This window comes from Anomaloglossus baeobatrachus, chromosome 7 (assembly GCF_048569485.1).
Source record: "Anomaloglossus baeobatrachus isolate aAnoBae1 chromosome 7, aAnoBae1.hap1, whole genome shotgun sequence".
Taxonomy (NCBI): domain Eukaryota; kingdom Metazoa; phylum Chordata; class Amphibia; order Anura; family Aromobatidae; genus Anomaloglossus; species Anomaloglossus baeobatrachus.
In genome coordinates this window covers 306,802,325-306,816,976 of record NC_134359.1, presented here as the reverse complement: position 1 = coordinate 306,816,976, position 14,652 = coordinate 306,802,325, and the positions used below count along the sequence as shown (strand labels likewise).

Sequence of the window (14,652 nt, the reverse complement as noted above, 5' to 3'; positions counted from 1 at the left end):
ATATTGCACGCCCCAATTTTCAGTTATTTATTTTTACAAAAATTTAAAATAAGCAATAAATTTCCTTCCTCTTCACAATTGTGTCACTTGTTGTAGATTCTTCACCAGAACATTAACATTTTATCTTTATGTTTGAAGACTGAAATGTGGGAAAAGGGTGAAAAATTCAAGGGGGCTGAATACTTTCACAAGGCACTGTATACCAGGCTGTGATATATACATAGAGTTCTCACCTGTAGATGAACACAGCAACGATGAAATCTGCGGAGCGATCCACAAAGTCTGCGCTCAGCACTATGTTCACCATGTCCTCATATTCTGAGCGCCATTTCACTTCACAGCCCAAAGGTAGAAAGTTCCCTGCATCATAGAAAAGTAACATTTGGTAAATAACATTGAGTCACACATTCCACGTCTTTTTTCTTTTTCTCTTGCTGTGTGCTTGGTTACTTTTGGCAATCTGTTCTACTCCTGGTGGCATCTCGCTGTTCTATGGGGTCCAGAGCTTAGAGAGTGAATGCTTAATTAGCTTTGATTAGAGGTCTGAGAGTTTTATTGTCCCAATATCCTAGTAGGGTCAGAGGTCTGGTGCCCTCAGTCTCTGGAGCAGACTCCTCAGAGTTTGTAGTGGGTCATAAATCTTCCTGACAGGTCAAATCCTGTGTCCACAGAGTTAAACATTCTTGGGACATTCACATGTTCCTCTTCCATCGTGGTGTACTTAATCCTGTGCACTATATGTCCTATTGGGGGTCTCTATGTTGGAGAAACAGGACAGAGATTAAAGGCCACTTTACACACAGAGATACATCTTTGGCAGATCTGTGGTTGTAGTGAAATTGTGGACAATCAGTGCCAGGTTTGTGGCTGTGTACAAATGGAACAATATGTCCATGATTTCACTGCAACCACAGATATGCCAAAGATTTATCTCTGAGTGCAAAGTGGCCTTTAGAGCAAGAATGAGATCTCACCGCCACACAATTACAGACAAAAAACCCATTTACCTGTGGCCAAACATTTCTGTGCTCCAGGACACAACATAAACCACATGAAAGTTGTCATATTAAAAGGCAACTTGAGATCACAGAACCATCGAAGGGTCTGGGAATACAAATTCATCACAATGTTTAACTCTGTTCACACAGGTCTCAACCTGTCAGGATGATTTATGACTCACTACAAAATCTGAGGAGTCTGCTCCAGAGACTGAGGGCACCAGACCTCTGATCTTACATGGATACAGAATCTGAGGAGTCTGCTCCAGAGACGGTGAGGGCAGTGTGACGCCCTGGCCTATTAGTTCATCACAGGGTATTGTGCAATCTGCCCTTCTGTGCAATATCTGCCACCTCCTTGGTTACGGCTCCCCAACTTATGGTGTTGCCAATACCAGCCAATCAAAAACCTGGGAACACTCTGCACCATACCTACCAGACACACCAGTGGACGGCCTGAGTGGAATAGGATCGCCCACTTTGGGGGGTTGGTAACGAGAGGTCAGGAGTAGGACAGTGAAGCGTGGGAAGTGAAGGAGAGAGGAGGTCAGGAGCCGGGCTCCTTGGAAGTGCTAGGTGGCAGTCGGTGGTCTGGGCCTAGTAGGAGCTGGACCCCCGGTTGCAGGGGATCATGACAAGGGGCACGGAACTGTCGAGGAGGACAGCCGGCGGCCTTGTACCATCACCAGGCTGGGACCAGGATACAATGGGGTACGTGGACCCTAGGTCAGGGAGTAGCTTCAGGCAACCTGACATTTCACCTGATGAGAACGAAGCCTTCAAGATCCACTCTCCAGCCGCTCCAAAATCGGGGTAGTAGCGCAACGAGGGAGATAGGAGTTTCCCCTAAAACGGTCCAGGAAATCCCAAGTGTGAACCCTGAGAGCAAGCTCCCACAGTTAGCTACACTGGGGAGCGTGACCCGACTAGTTTTAAACTACAGGGGCCAAAGAGTAGAGAACTCAGTGCCAAGGGAAGGGTCACAGATCATCAGGCAACACCAGTGAGAACGGGACCCAAACTTGCTCCCCTCGGCGGCAGCGGTGTCCAGAACTTTGGTTTACCAAGTTGTCGGTGTCAGCTTTATGGACTGAGTGAGTACGCAATTGACCCTTTCAACCCCAACGGCACTACCCAACTCCATCACCGAGTGCCGGGGCATCCCCCTACCCGTGGAGGGTTGCAACACCTGGCTGCCCCCGTCATCACCCTGGGTACTCCCCAACGGCACTCCACCTTACCACACACCACGGGTGGCATAACGAACTATAACTACATAACTCCCCTGTAAATAAGCCCTCTTTTTATTTGAGTGGCCACACGACCCCCGAGGTCCGGACGCCCCTCGAGCCCCTGCGGATCCGGATCCGAGCAGCCTGGCTGCTGACGTGGGGGCGGCACAGCAGTAGACCTCTGATCCTACATGGATATTGGGACAATAAAACTTTCCCACCACTAATCAAAGCTAATTAACGATTCCCTCTCTAAGCTCAGTGTTTGTTTATGTAAATGTCTTTTTTTCTGCCATCGCTCTGCCCTGTTTGTGCACATATTTGTGTTTCTTCAGATACTTTGTTATACCATGCCTGATGAAGGGACCTGAGATGTCTGGAAGCTGCTCTGTAACACCATTTTATTTTATTTTAGTCGCCATTAAAAGGTATCACAACACAATTATAATTTTGTTTCTCTCACTGAGAACAACAATCATTTTTCAACTGGATAAAACGGTACCAAAACCTTTTCTCTTGTAACTAAAAGCAACAAAGCCCAGCATTGCATCCACTCTTTACTGTCATTTGTTGAGCACTTTTATATCCTTTGATCCTGGATGACTACACAGCGGATGAGTGGCTCCTCTGCATCACATAGCAAATATCACACTGGACGGCTCCACCTGCAGCTAGGCATTGTCATAAGCAACAATGCCCAGAACATACTGACAGCTCTATGTTTGGGAAAAGTTACCGAGGTTATAATTCTCCCCGCATGATGCATGTCCTACATTGTACACTAGAAATATTATTTTTTTATTTATTATTATAGCGCCATTTATTAAATGACACTTTTCATATGGAAAGGGATACACATAATAGAGACAAGTACAAGAATCTTGAACAATACAAGGAACAAACAGGTACAGGAAGAGAGAGGACCCTGCCCGCGAGGGGTCACAGTCTAAAGGAGGAGAGAGGACCCTGCCCGCGAGGGCTCACAGTCTACAGGAGGAGAGAGGACCCTGCCCGCGAGGGCTCACAGTCTACAGGAGGAGAGAGGACCCTGCCCGCGAGGGCTCACAGTCTACAGGAGGAGAGAGGACCCTGCCCGCGAGGGCTCACAGTCTACAGGAGGAGAGAGGACCCTGCCCGCGAGGGCTCACAGTCTACAGGAAGAGAGAGGACCCTGCCCGCGAGGGGTCACAGTCTAAAGGAGGAGAGAGGACCCTGCCCGCGAGGGCTCACAGTCTACAGGAGGAGAGAGGACCCTGCCCGCGAGGGCTCACAGTCTACAGGAGGAGAGAGGACCCTGCCCGCGAGGGCTCACAGTCTACAGGAGGAGAGAGGACCCTGTCCACGATGGCTCACAGTCTACCGGAGGAGAAAGGAACCTGCCTATGAGGGTTGACAGTCTACAGGAGGAGAGAGGACCCTGCCCTCGAGGGCTCACAGTGTACAGGAAAAGAGAGGACCCTGCCTACAAGGGCTCACAGTCTACAGGAGAAAAGAGGACCCTGCCTATGAGGGCTCACTTTCTACAGGAGGAGAGAGGAACCTGCCTATGAGGGTTGACAGTCTACAGGAGGAGAGAAGACCCTGCCCGCGAGGGCTCACAGTGTACAGGAAAAGAGAGGACCCTGCCTACGAGGGCTCACAGTCTACAGGAGAAAAGAGGACCCTGCCTATGAGGGCTCACTTTCTACAGGAGAATAGAGGATTCTGGCTACGAGGGCTCACAGTCTACAGGAGGAGAGAGGACCCTGCCCGCGAGGGCTCACAGTCTACAGAGGAGAGAGGACCCTGCCTGCGAGGGCTCACAGTCTACAGGAGGAGAGAGGACCCTGCCCACGATGGCTCACAGTCTACAGGAGGAGAGAGGACCTTGCCTATGAGGGCTCACTGTCTACAGGAGGAGAGAGGACCCTGCCTACGAGGGCTCACAGTCTACAGGAACAGAGAGGACCCTGCCTACGAGGGTTCACAGTCTACAGGAGGAGAGAGAACCCAGCCCATGAGGAATCACAGTCTATAGGAGGAGATAGAACCCTGCACGCGCGGGCTCACAGTGTACAGGCAATGAGTGAGGGTACAGTAGGTCAGAGCAGAGCTGTTCATGCCACGGTATAGCGGGGTGAGGGGGTTGGGTGAAGATACAGTTAGGGAGGGCAGAGCTGGTCATGCAGCAATATAGTGTACTGAGGATTACGGCATGTTGTAAGCTTGTCGGAAGAGGTGGGTCTTCAGGTTCCTTTTGAAGCTTGTCAAGGTAGGCGAGAGTCTGATATGTTGTGTTAGAGAGTTCCAGAGTATGGGGGAGGCACGGGAGAAATCTTGGATGCAATGGTGGAAGAGGAGATGAAAGGGGAGTAGAGAAGAAGATCTTGTGAGGATTGAAGGTTACATGCGAGTAAGTACCGGGATACTAGGTCACAGATGTATGGAGAGACAGGTTGTGGATGGCTTTGTATGTCATGTTTTGAACAGGAGTCGTTGGGCAATGGAAAGCCAGTGAAAGGCTTGGCAGAAAGGAGAGGCCGGGAAATAGCGAGGGGAACAGGTAGATAAATCAGGCAGCAGAGTTTAGGATAGATTGTAGGACTGTGAGAGTGATAGAAGGGAGGTCACAAAGCAGGAAGTTACAGTAGTCGAGGCGGGAGACGATGAGGGCACGCACTAGTGTTTTCTTGGCTAGTGAAGAGAGCTTGGATGTGTAGCTTGAAGGATATAGCTGAGTCGAGGGATACCCCGAGGCAGCGAGCATGTAGGACTGGGGTGAATGAGCAGCCATCAACTTTGATGGATAGATCTGTTGGGGGGTTGAGTGAGGAGGAGGAAAGATAATGAATTCTGTTTTGTCCATGTTCAGTTTTAGAAATCGCGCAGAGGAGAAAGATGAAATAGCAGACAGACATTGTGGGATTCTGTTTAGTAGGGAGGAGATGTCAGGTCCAGAGAGGTAGATCTGTGTTTCATCAGCGTAGAGGTGATACTGAAAGCCGTAGGAATCTATGAGCTGTCCCAGGCTGAAGGTATAGAGAAGAGCAGGGGTCCTAGAACTGAACCTTGGGATACACCGACAGCTAGGTGCAAGATGAGAAGGTGTTGTGAGAGTGGGAGATGCTGAATGTCCGGTCTGTTAGGTATGAGGAGATCTAAGATAGGGCCAAGTCTGTGATGCCCAGAGATGAGAGAATTTGTAATAGGAGGGAATGGTCTACTGTGTCGAAGGCAGAGGACAGGTCCAGGAGGAGGAGAACAAAGTAGTGTCGCTTGGCTTTGGTGGTTTGTAGGTCATTGGTTACTTTAGTTAGGGCAGTTTCAGTGGAATGATGCAGTCGGAAGCCAGATTGTAAACAAAGAGAGCAGATGGAGAAGTGAGAGGACAGTTGAAGATGGACTTGATGCTCCAGTAGTTCTGAGGCATAGGAGATAAGTGATATGGGGCGATAACTAGACACCGAGGATGGGTGGGATGGAGGCATGTTTAAAGCATGAAGGGAATACACCAGTTGTTAGGGATAGGTTGAAGAGATGGGTTAGGGTAGGGATTAAGACTGCAGTGAGGTTGGGGATGAGGTGAGATGGGAGCAGGTTAAGTGCACAGGTGGTGAGATGTGATCTTGAGAGTAGAGTGGAAAGATGATCTTTTTTCATGGTGAAGAACCTGGATTTGGAGGAAGATGGCTGAGAAGTTATGAGGAGGGGCTGTGGGGATTGTGTGCCAAAGCTTACTCTGATGTTGTCAATCTTCTGCTTGAAGGAAGAGGCTAAGGGGCACTTTGCACACTGCGACATCGCAGGTGCGATGTCGGTGGGGTCAAATTGAAAATGACGCACTTCCGGCATCGCATGCGACATCGCAGTGTGTAAAGCCTAGATGATACGATTAACGAGCGCAAAAGCGTCGTAATCGTATCATCGGTGCAGCGTCGGCGTAATCCATGATTACGCTGACGCGACGGTCCGATGTTGTTCCTCGCTCCTGCGGCAGCACACATCGCTGTGTGTGAAGTCGCAGGAGCGAGGAACGTCTCCTACCGGCCTCACTGCGGCTTCCGTAGGATATGCGGAAGGAAGGAGGTGGGCAGGATGTTTACATCCTGCTCATCTCCGCCCCTCCGCTCTGATTGGCCGCCTGCCGTGTGACGTCGCAGTGACGCCGCACGACCCGCCCCCTTAACAAGGAGGCGGGTCGCCGGCCACAGGGACGTCGCACGGCAGGTGAGTGTGTGTGTGAAGCTGGCGTAGCGATAACTTTCGCTACGCCAGCTATCACCACATATCGCTGCTGCGACGGGGGCGGGCACTATCGCACTCGGCATCGCAGCATCGGCCTGCGATGTCGTAGTGTGCAAAGCCCGCCTTAGTCAACTGCTGAGATTAGAGGAGAGGGAGGATTCTCCGGGGGGATGAAGGAGAGAGTTGAAATTTTTGCTGTTTAGGGTTGTGAGATAGGGAGGATATGAGAGATAAGAAGTAGGTTTGTTTTGCAGCAGTGAGTGTGGCCTTGAAATTGGTGAGGGATTTGTTTGGATTTGATGTAGTGCTTGGTGGAATGAGACCTCTTCTATGTCCACTCAGCAAACCTGGAAGTCCCCCTCAGCTCTTTAGTCAGGCTGGTGTTCCAGGGTTGCCTGTTGATTGTGCGTGTTTTAGTATGCGTGAGGGGTTGGCCGATTCAAGAGCTGCAGAGATTGTGTTATTATATAAAGTAGCAATAGCATCTGCATTGTGTAAGGGAGATATGTGTCTGAGAGAGAGAAGAAACTCAGAAAATGAGTGTAAATCAAGGTGTTTTAGATTTCTGCAAAGGTAAGAGAATGTATGTAGGTTTGTGGTTAGACAGTGGAAGTGGTGAGTTAGATAGGGAACAGAGGAGGGTGAAGAAGAGGTCCAGCATGTGGCCATCTTAGTGAGTAGCTGTGGAGGACCACTGAGTGAGACAGAAGGAGGAAGTGAGTGTATATACTGTATATGGTTGATGAAAGCAATGTACATGGCCAAGAGCATGTAGATCATTTTTTCTCCAGGCTGTACAAACGGAACAGCCTGCTGGATAATAGTCTGAATTTTAGTTTCAAGTTTCTGGAATTAATCTTTGCAATATAAAGTTGGTGCAATATAAAGTGGGGACTGATGTAATTCTGCAGCCAAACTGGAGCATTGAAATCCACCATTGGCAGCTAATGATGGATGCATGTCACCGTCTGAGGCCCTTCCAAAATACTACTAAATGTGACAGTAGCGACAACAGTCGTATCAACAATTTCATCTTCATCATATTTTAATTGGAAAAGCATCCAGAAATAAGCAACAGTGGAAGAATAGCGACGTACATGCTCATCACTGCCCTTGGTTTGTTTGGGACCCTCAATATGAATGTTTCCTGCAGCAGGATCTGGAGGTGATGGAGTAAGAGGAGGAGGAGCAGCAGGTGGATCTGGAAGAGGACACAGATAATCCGGGGACAGGCAGATGTTCCTGGTTGCAGAGGGGGGTGGAAAGTGAACCAGTGAGGCTCAGTCATGCTGGTGAGAATCTACATGCTCAATTGATTGTGGGATGTCATGTGTATTGGTAGCATTAAGCAAAAGGAGACCTTTAGACTCTCGCTATAAACGTCAAATGGGATCATTGTTTTTCAAAGCCAAAATCTGCATATCACCAGGATAAGCAATGTCACCTGTTCAGTGAAGCCTTCTTTGAGCAGATGCCTGCAGGCCACACGGCTGACCAGGAGACCCCTCTTTTTTGGCCACAGAGCTAACACTCCCCTGACTGCTCTAGTTATAGCACAAATACTTAAATCAGCTGCATCAGTAACTACAGTATATACAGTATATACCATGATAGACATGATCATGCCCTTGCAGAAAATGATGCATTTCAGAAAACAGAGATACACAGCCAGATACAAGCTTTCCATACTGTAGCCTTTCTGGCAGATAACCTGAGAGACAATCTCACGGCCTTCTAGGACCAGTTTTGGCAAGAATTGGACCTGTTTATTATGGGTGCACTGTTGTGTCAAGCCTCCAATGTAATGTCACAGAGGCCACTCTGCCGGTGGCTTTGTCACACCTAGGTGGATGAGGTTATTCTCTACAAACTAGATAAGCCTAACATTTTCTTGGATGTTTCTTGCTCAGTAGGAGGCATCACCACCAATAGTCCCTCCACTCTTTCCAAACTAGTTTTTCCTGTCCTCATGAGTCCCGGTTGTTTGACTAACACCCACCTAAACATCACAGTACCGCCCAGGAGAGTCATTCCATCCCTTTCTGCAACTCCGAGTCCAGTTCTCCATGCCTACGAGATAGGTTGCCACTATGGCTGAGCCCTAGCCTCAAGCTACTGATGCTTCTCGAACGCACGCCTAGGGTTCTCTTTTCATCTCGCGTACTGTATGACCAGGCCGTTCACTCTCTGCAGTTGTAAACTCTGTGGGGCCTTGACGCTGTGCGGCATGAGAAACTGACTACCTTAGTCGCTAATTCTCCTGGTCACCACGCTGACCTGATTACATTGGATACTTTGTGTATCTTCCACCTCCTTTTCACGCTATCCCTGGCTCCAGTCTCTTTTAGCCATAGGAACACCCATGTCATAAGGCCTTGCTGAGCTCAGAATCACATCAGCTCTAGTTGCAAAATAATCACTGTCAGACGTTTTAGAAGGACACTGTTCTTTTCCCTGCATGCTGACCCCTCCCCTAAGACCTAATCCAATCATCAATCCTGTCTGCCCCTGCAGCCTGTTGCTGGGCAGACTTGATCTTTTACCTACTTTTCTATACACACAATGCTCTGGATAACACTTCTATGCTTTACATTATACAGGAACATTCCCTATTATCAACACGGCCACATCTTACACATTCTACCTTCCTATCTTATATCACTAAGACTGAGGCCACACGGGGATTAGTGCGAGTGTTACATGACACGGCACACACTCGCAGCACAGTGGAAACTGAGTGTCTTACTAGTGTCATGCAACTGTGGTCCGATAGGGCGATCAGACCACAGTTGCGGAGGGAAGGGCTGGTGCTGTGGAGAGGAGGGCCAGCGCTGTGGAAAGGAGGGAGGGATTTATCTCACTATCTCCTCCGTTGCCGGCTGATGTGAGAATCGCACTGCTCTTGCGTTACATCGGTGTAATGTGAGTGCAGTGCGATGTTTCTCTCACTAGATTTGTATGGGTGTGAGTGAAACAGGATCACATTCCCCCCACAGCGTGCTGCAACTGTTTTCTTGGTCCGATTAGGGTTGAGAAAATATTCGCTCATAGGAGCGGGCTTATAGTGATATTGTTCACAAAAGTCCACTTACTTATATACACTTCTATAGAGTCTTTAACACAAGCTTGACACCAAGTTGTCGGCCAAGAATGAAGTGAATTAACACAATATCATTATATGAAATATTATTTTATTATCAATAAACTCACAGTTATAAACTTTACAAACTAGAGAGCCACCTGGGGGGGCACATGATTCCAGATTATTTACATGTCGTGTCCATCCCTTACACTATATATCAAAAGACATGAGATGAATATGTCCAATGTTCATACATAAATATTGATAAATCGATGTTACATCCAATATCTGTTCATGTTGACAAAAGGTATGCAACCTCATATTAATCCCACATCAAAGTGTAGTCTTGAAAAGTGCTCTAGAGCAACTTTCAATTAATCACTCGGCATATATACATAACATGTATCGCTGCTGCTGTCCAAATACTATCATCAAGCCCTCTCCTATAACTTCGTCAACGCGACACACTGAGGCGGACAAATATATGGTCTGTGCCCTCAGAATATCGCTGGCATACTGGAGATTTGCTCTCACGGCCGAATCATGGTCATACACATCTATTGATATATTTACTCAGCACATGCTGATTTATATATATGATAAGACCCACTTCGGCCGCTGAGTCACCACAAATTGCCAGCAACTAAATCCCCGTATATCACGCTGACAAAGCAACGAGGGGACTTGCTATCTATATCTACACATGATGGAGCATTATATTTCCTCTATGCTTTAGTCAGCACGGCACACTGAGGTAGACATATATATAGTCCTAAACGTCACTGTTATGGTAATGCAAATCACACGCCTGGCTGATTCAGTCATCCACCAATATATCTGCCTTATACCAGCTAGTTTCTATAGGGGACATAAATCAGCCATAGCGTTACCGCTATTAACCAGCGACTAACCCCCATATGTCCCTCTGACATTGCAACAGAGGACATTCATTATCCCTACGTATATAATAGAACATCAACAGCAGAGAATCTGTTACAACCAAGTGTTGAAAATACACTATTATTAAGATTGCATATACAGTGAACACTTACATTATTGCCTAGAACCTCTGGTCATGCGTCCCACCACCCCTGACGCATGTTTCGCCACTGCTTTCTCAAAAGGGGCTTTTGAGAAAGCAGTGGCGAAACGTGCGTCAGGGGTGGTGGGACGCATGACCAGAGGTTCTAGGCAATAATGTAAGTGTTCACTGTATATGCAATCTTAATAATAGTGTATTTTCAACACTTGGTTGTAACAGATTCTCTGCTGTTGATGTTCTATTATGTACGTAGGGATAATGAATGTCCTCTGTTGCAATGTCAGAGGGACATATGGGGGTTAGTCGCTGGTTAATAGCGGTAACGCTATGGCTGATTTATGTCCCCTATAGAAACTAGCTGGTATAAGGCAGATATATTGGTGGATGACTGAATCAGCCAGGCGTGTGATTTGCATTACCATAACAGTGACGTTTAGGACTATATATATGTCTACCTCAGTGTGCCGTGCTGACTAAAGCATAGAGGAAATATAATGCTCCATCATGTGTAGATATAGATAGCAAGTCCCCTCGTTGCTTTGTCAGCGTGATATACGGGGATTTAGTTGCTGGCAATTTGTGGTGACTCAGCGGCCGAAGTGGGTCTTATCATATATATAAATCAGCATGTGCTGAGTAAATATATCAATAGATGTGTATGACCATGATTCGGCCGTGAGAGCAAATCTCCAGTATGCCAGCGATATTCTGAGGGCACAGACCATATATTTGTCCGCCTCAGTGTGTCGCGTTGACGAAGTTATAGGAGAGGGCTTGATGATAGTATTTGGACAGCAGCAGCGATACATGTTATGTATATATGCCGAGTGATTAATTGAAAGTTGCTCTAGAGCACTTTTCAAGACTACACTTTGATGTGGGATTAATATGAGGTTGCATACCTTTTGTCAACATGAACAGATATTGGATGTAACATCGATTTATCAATATTTATGTATGAACATTGGACATATTCATCTCATGTCTTTTGATATATAGTGTAAGGGATGGACACGACATGTAAATAATCTGGAATCATGTGCCCCCCCAGGTGGCTCTCTAGTTTGTAAAGTTTATAACTGTGAGTTTATTGATAATAAAATAATATTTCATATAATGATATTGTGTTAATTCACTTCATTCTTGGCCGACAACTTGGTGTCAAGCTTGTGTTATAGTGATATTGGTCTGAGTGCAGTGCGATTTTTTTATCGCATTCCACTCGCTCCGTATTACTCGCCGTGTGAGCTAGGCTTAACTCTAACTATGTGGATGACAAATCAATTCCACAGTCTGTGGAATTGATTGGTCATCCACATAGTGGCACAATATAAAACCCCCTCCGGCACTTACCCAGCTGGGCGTAGATCTCCCCGGTCTCGTCCTTGCTTAGTTTGGCACATCCTCGGTTGTCCACCAGGGTGATGTTCTCCGTCAGCTCATACGCCTTCCTTATCATGGTCTCCGGCTTCTCCGCTGACCCGGCCACCTTGGCGTGGGCCGTATAAGGTCCATCATCCAGCACGTACTTACAGGAGTTGATGAAGGAGGATTTCCCATGACCGGTGAAACCGAAGAGCTGCAGAAGAACCCGGGAGTATCCCTGATTACCAAGAGGTCCATTATCCAGGCTGAAGTTCCTGAAATAATCTCTCATGAACCGAGAATCCATAGCCAACTCTGAAGAGGAGCTGGTTCTGTGGAGAGGAGCTGGTTCTGTGGAGAGGAACCGGTTCTGGAGGAGCCGGTTCTATGAAGAGGAGCTGGTTCTGTGGAGAGAAGCTGGTTCTATGGAGAGAAGCCGGTTCTGTGGAGAGAAGCCGGTTCTGTGGAGAGAAGCTGGTTCTGTGGAAAAGAGCAGGTTTTGTGGAGAGAAGTCAGTTCTGGAGGAGTTGGTTCTGGAGGAGTCGGTCTGGAGGGGCCAGTTCTGTGGAGAAGAGTCAGTTCTGTGGAGAGGAGTCGGTTCTGTGGAGAGGAGCAGGTTCTGTGGAGAGGAGCAGGTTCTGGTGAGAGGAGTTGGTTCTGGAGGAGTCGGTTCTGGAGGAGTCAGTTCTGGAGGAGTCAGTTCTGGAGGAGTCGGTTCTGGAGGAGTCAGTTCTGGAGGAGTCAGTTCTGGAGGAGTCGGTTCTGGAGGAGCTGGTTCTGTGGAGAAGAGTCAGTTTTGTGGAGAGGAGCAGGTTCTGGTGAGAGGAGCAGGTTCTGTGGAGAGGAGTCGGTTCTGTGGAGAGGAGCCGGTTCTGTGGAGAGGAGCAGGTTCTGGTGAGAGGAGCAGGTTCTGTGGAGAGGAGTCGGTTCTGTGGAGAGGAGCCGGTTCTGTGGAGAGGAGCCGGTTCTGTGGAGAGGAGCAGGTTCTGGTGAGAGGAGCAGGTTCTGTGGAGAGGAGTCGGTTCTGTGGAGAGGAGCCGGTTCTGTGGAGAGGAGCAGGTTCTGTGGAGAGGAGTCGGTTCTGTGGAGAGGAGCCGGTTCTGTGGAGAGGAGCAGGTTCTGTGGAGAGGAGTCGGTTCTGTGGAGAGGAGTCGGTTCTGTGGAGAGGAGCAGGTTCTGTGGAGAGGAGTCGGTTCTGTGGAGAGGAGTCGGTTCTGTGGAGAGGAGCCGGTTCTGTGGAGAGGAGCAGGTTCTGGTGAGAGGAGCAGGTTCTGGTGAGAGGAGCTGGTTCTGGTGAGAGGAGCAGGTTCTGGTGAGAGGAGCAGGTTCTGGTGAGAGGAGCAGGTTCTGGTGAAATGGACTGGGTTATTTCTCTGTGTCTCGGACGTGTAATTTTCTTCTGTCTTTTGAAGGTGAAAGTGAAAGTAAAACTTTCCGTCTACATAAAGAGCACGATATTAACCCATTGTGAAAATGGAGAAACAAGAAGCCGCCCTCCCCCTCTTCTTCCTTCTATATTTTGTACGGTTTGTGGGATCAGAATAGACGTGTGTCCGATTCTCATGTTACATCTTCCATGGCGTATACAGAGCGGAGAGAGCTACGCAGAAAGTACAGAAGATCCCTGTGTAGCGCCCCTGAGCCACTCAGGGCACTACAGGGAAGTGCATCCTCCCGGGGATGCAGGACCTACCCCTCGGTCCTGTAACACCAGTGCCAGCAACAGCAACACACACCTAAATTCCCAGTAGCCACTCACACCAGGGCATAGAGGGTTAACCATGTCAGGGGGATGGTCGCCATGGGAACGAGTCTTTGGGATTAGCCAGCCTGGTGGGAGGGGACAGGAAGAATAGGGAGCAGTCTGCAGAAATGTAGTGAAGGGAGCAGACGTGCCTCTAGCTGGGTCTGTGTAACGGTGACCCGGGGGCACGGGTGTCAGGCTGCCAGCAGAGAGCAAACGAGTACCTCTGGGCTGGAGTCAAGACCCCAGAGACGGTACGAGGCAGCACCACTGGAATCTGGGCACGCGCGGGGCACAGGGCCCTAGGTCAGGCGTCAGTTTCATACGGCCTGGCAATTACCTGCACGGTGAGGGCTCTCCAGGGGCCTCACTGACCTTACAGATCCGGGGGCATCAGCAGTGAACTAGGATCGGGGTTCAGACACTTACCTCCTCACAGGGTCCGCACTGCCAGCCGAATGGACAGACCGCTGTATCACAGCCGGGAGACCCCCAAAGTTCCAGGCTTCGGGGTCTCAACTAAACTGAGAGTGCCGGGGATAGAGCACCCAGGTCACAAATTGGCACTGGCAATACTGGGACCGGAACCAGCCCCCGAGGGTCCACATTGAGTAAGGACTGTTTAATACCATCTACAGACTGGTCTCCGTTATTACCCCCGATACATCTCCCAGGCACTGCCCTACCTGCGGAGGGCCTACCATCACAGGTACCATCAGCCCTGGGAGTACCTACATTCAGCAGCGGCAGTTCTCCATCCTTAACCGCAACCCGCAGGTGGCGTCACATGACAAAAGCTCTTATCTCCCCTGTAAATACCCCCCATTAACAAAAGGGGCCCAGAGCACAGATCCAGGCAACGGCCACCAAAGTGACATTCCCATTTGTTACTGCCCAGGACCGAGTACCCCCTTCTCTGGGGGCTACACCTGCTCCTCTGAGTTATACCCAGTGACTCAGCTCAC

General features: G+C 48.8%; 1 protein-coding gene across 1 annotated transcript in view; it reads right to left on the bottom strand.

The window, feature by feature from the left end:
- LOC142245713 (uncharacterized) overlaps window positions 1-13,525 on the bottom strand; it is a 103,518-nt gene extending 89,993 nt beyond the window's left edge. Inside the window, exons 1-2 of the mRNA XM_075318659.1 lie at window positions 11,932-13,525; window positions 234-360 (exon numbers count right to left, since the gene is read on the bottom strand). Of these exons, the coding sequence (XP_075174774.1) occupies window positions 234-360; window positions 11,932-12,250 (446 nt within the window). The 5' untranslated portion in view covers window positions 12,251-13,525. The remainder of the gene's footprint in view (window positions 1-233; window positions 361-11,931) is intronic.
- Window positions 13,526-14,652: the final 1,127 nt, after the last annotated feature.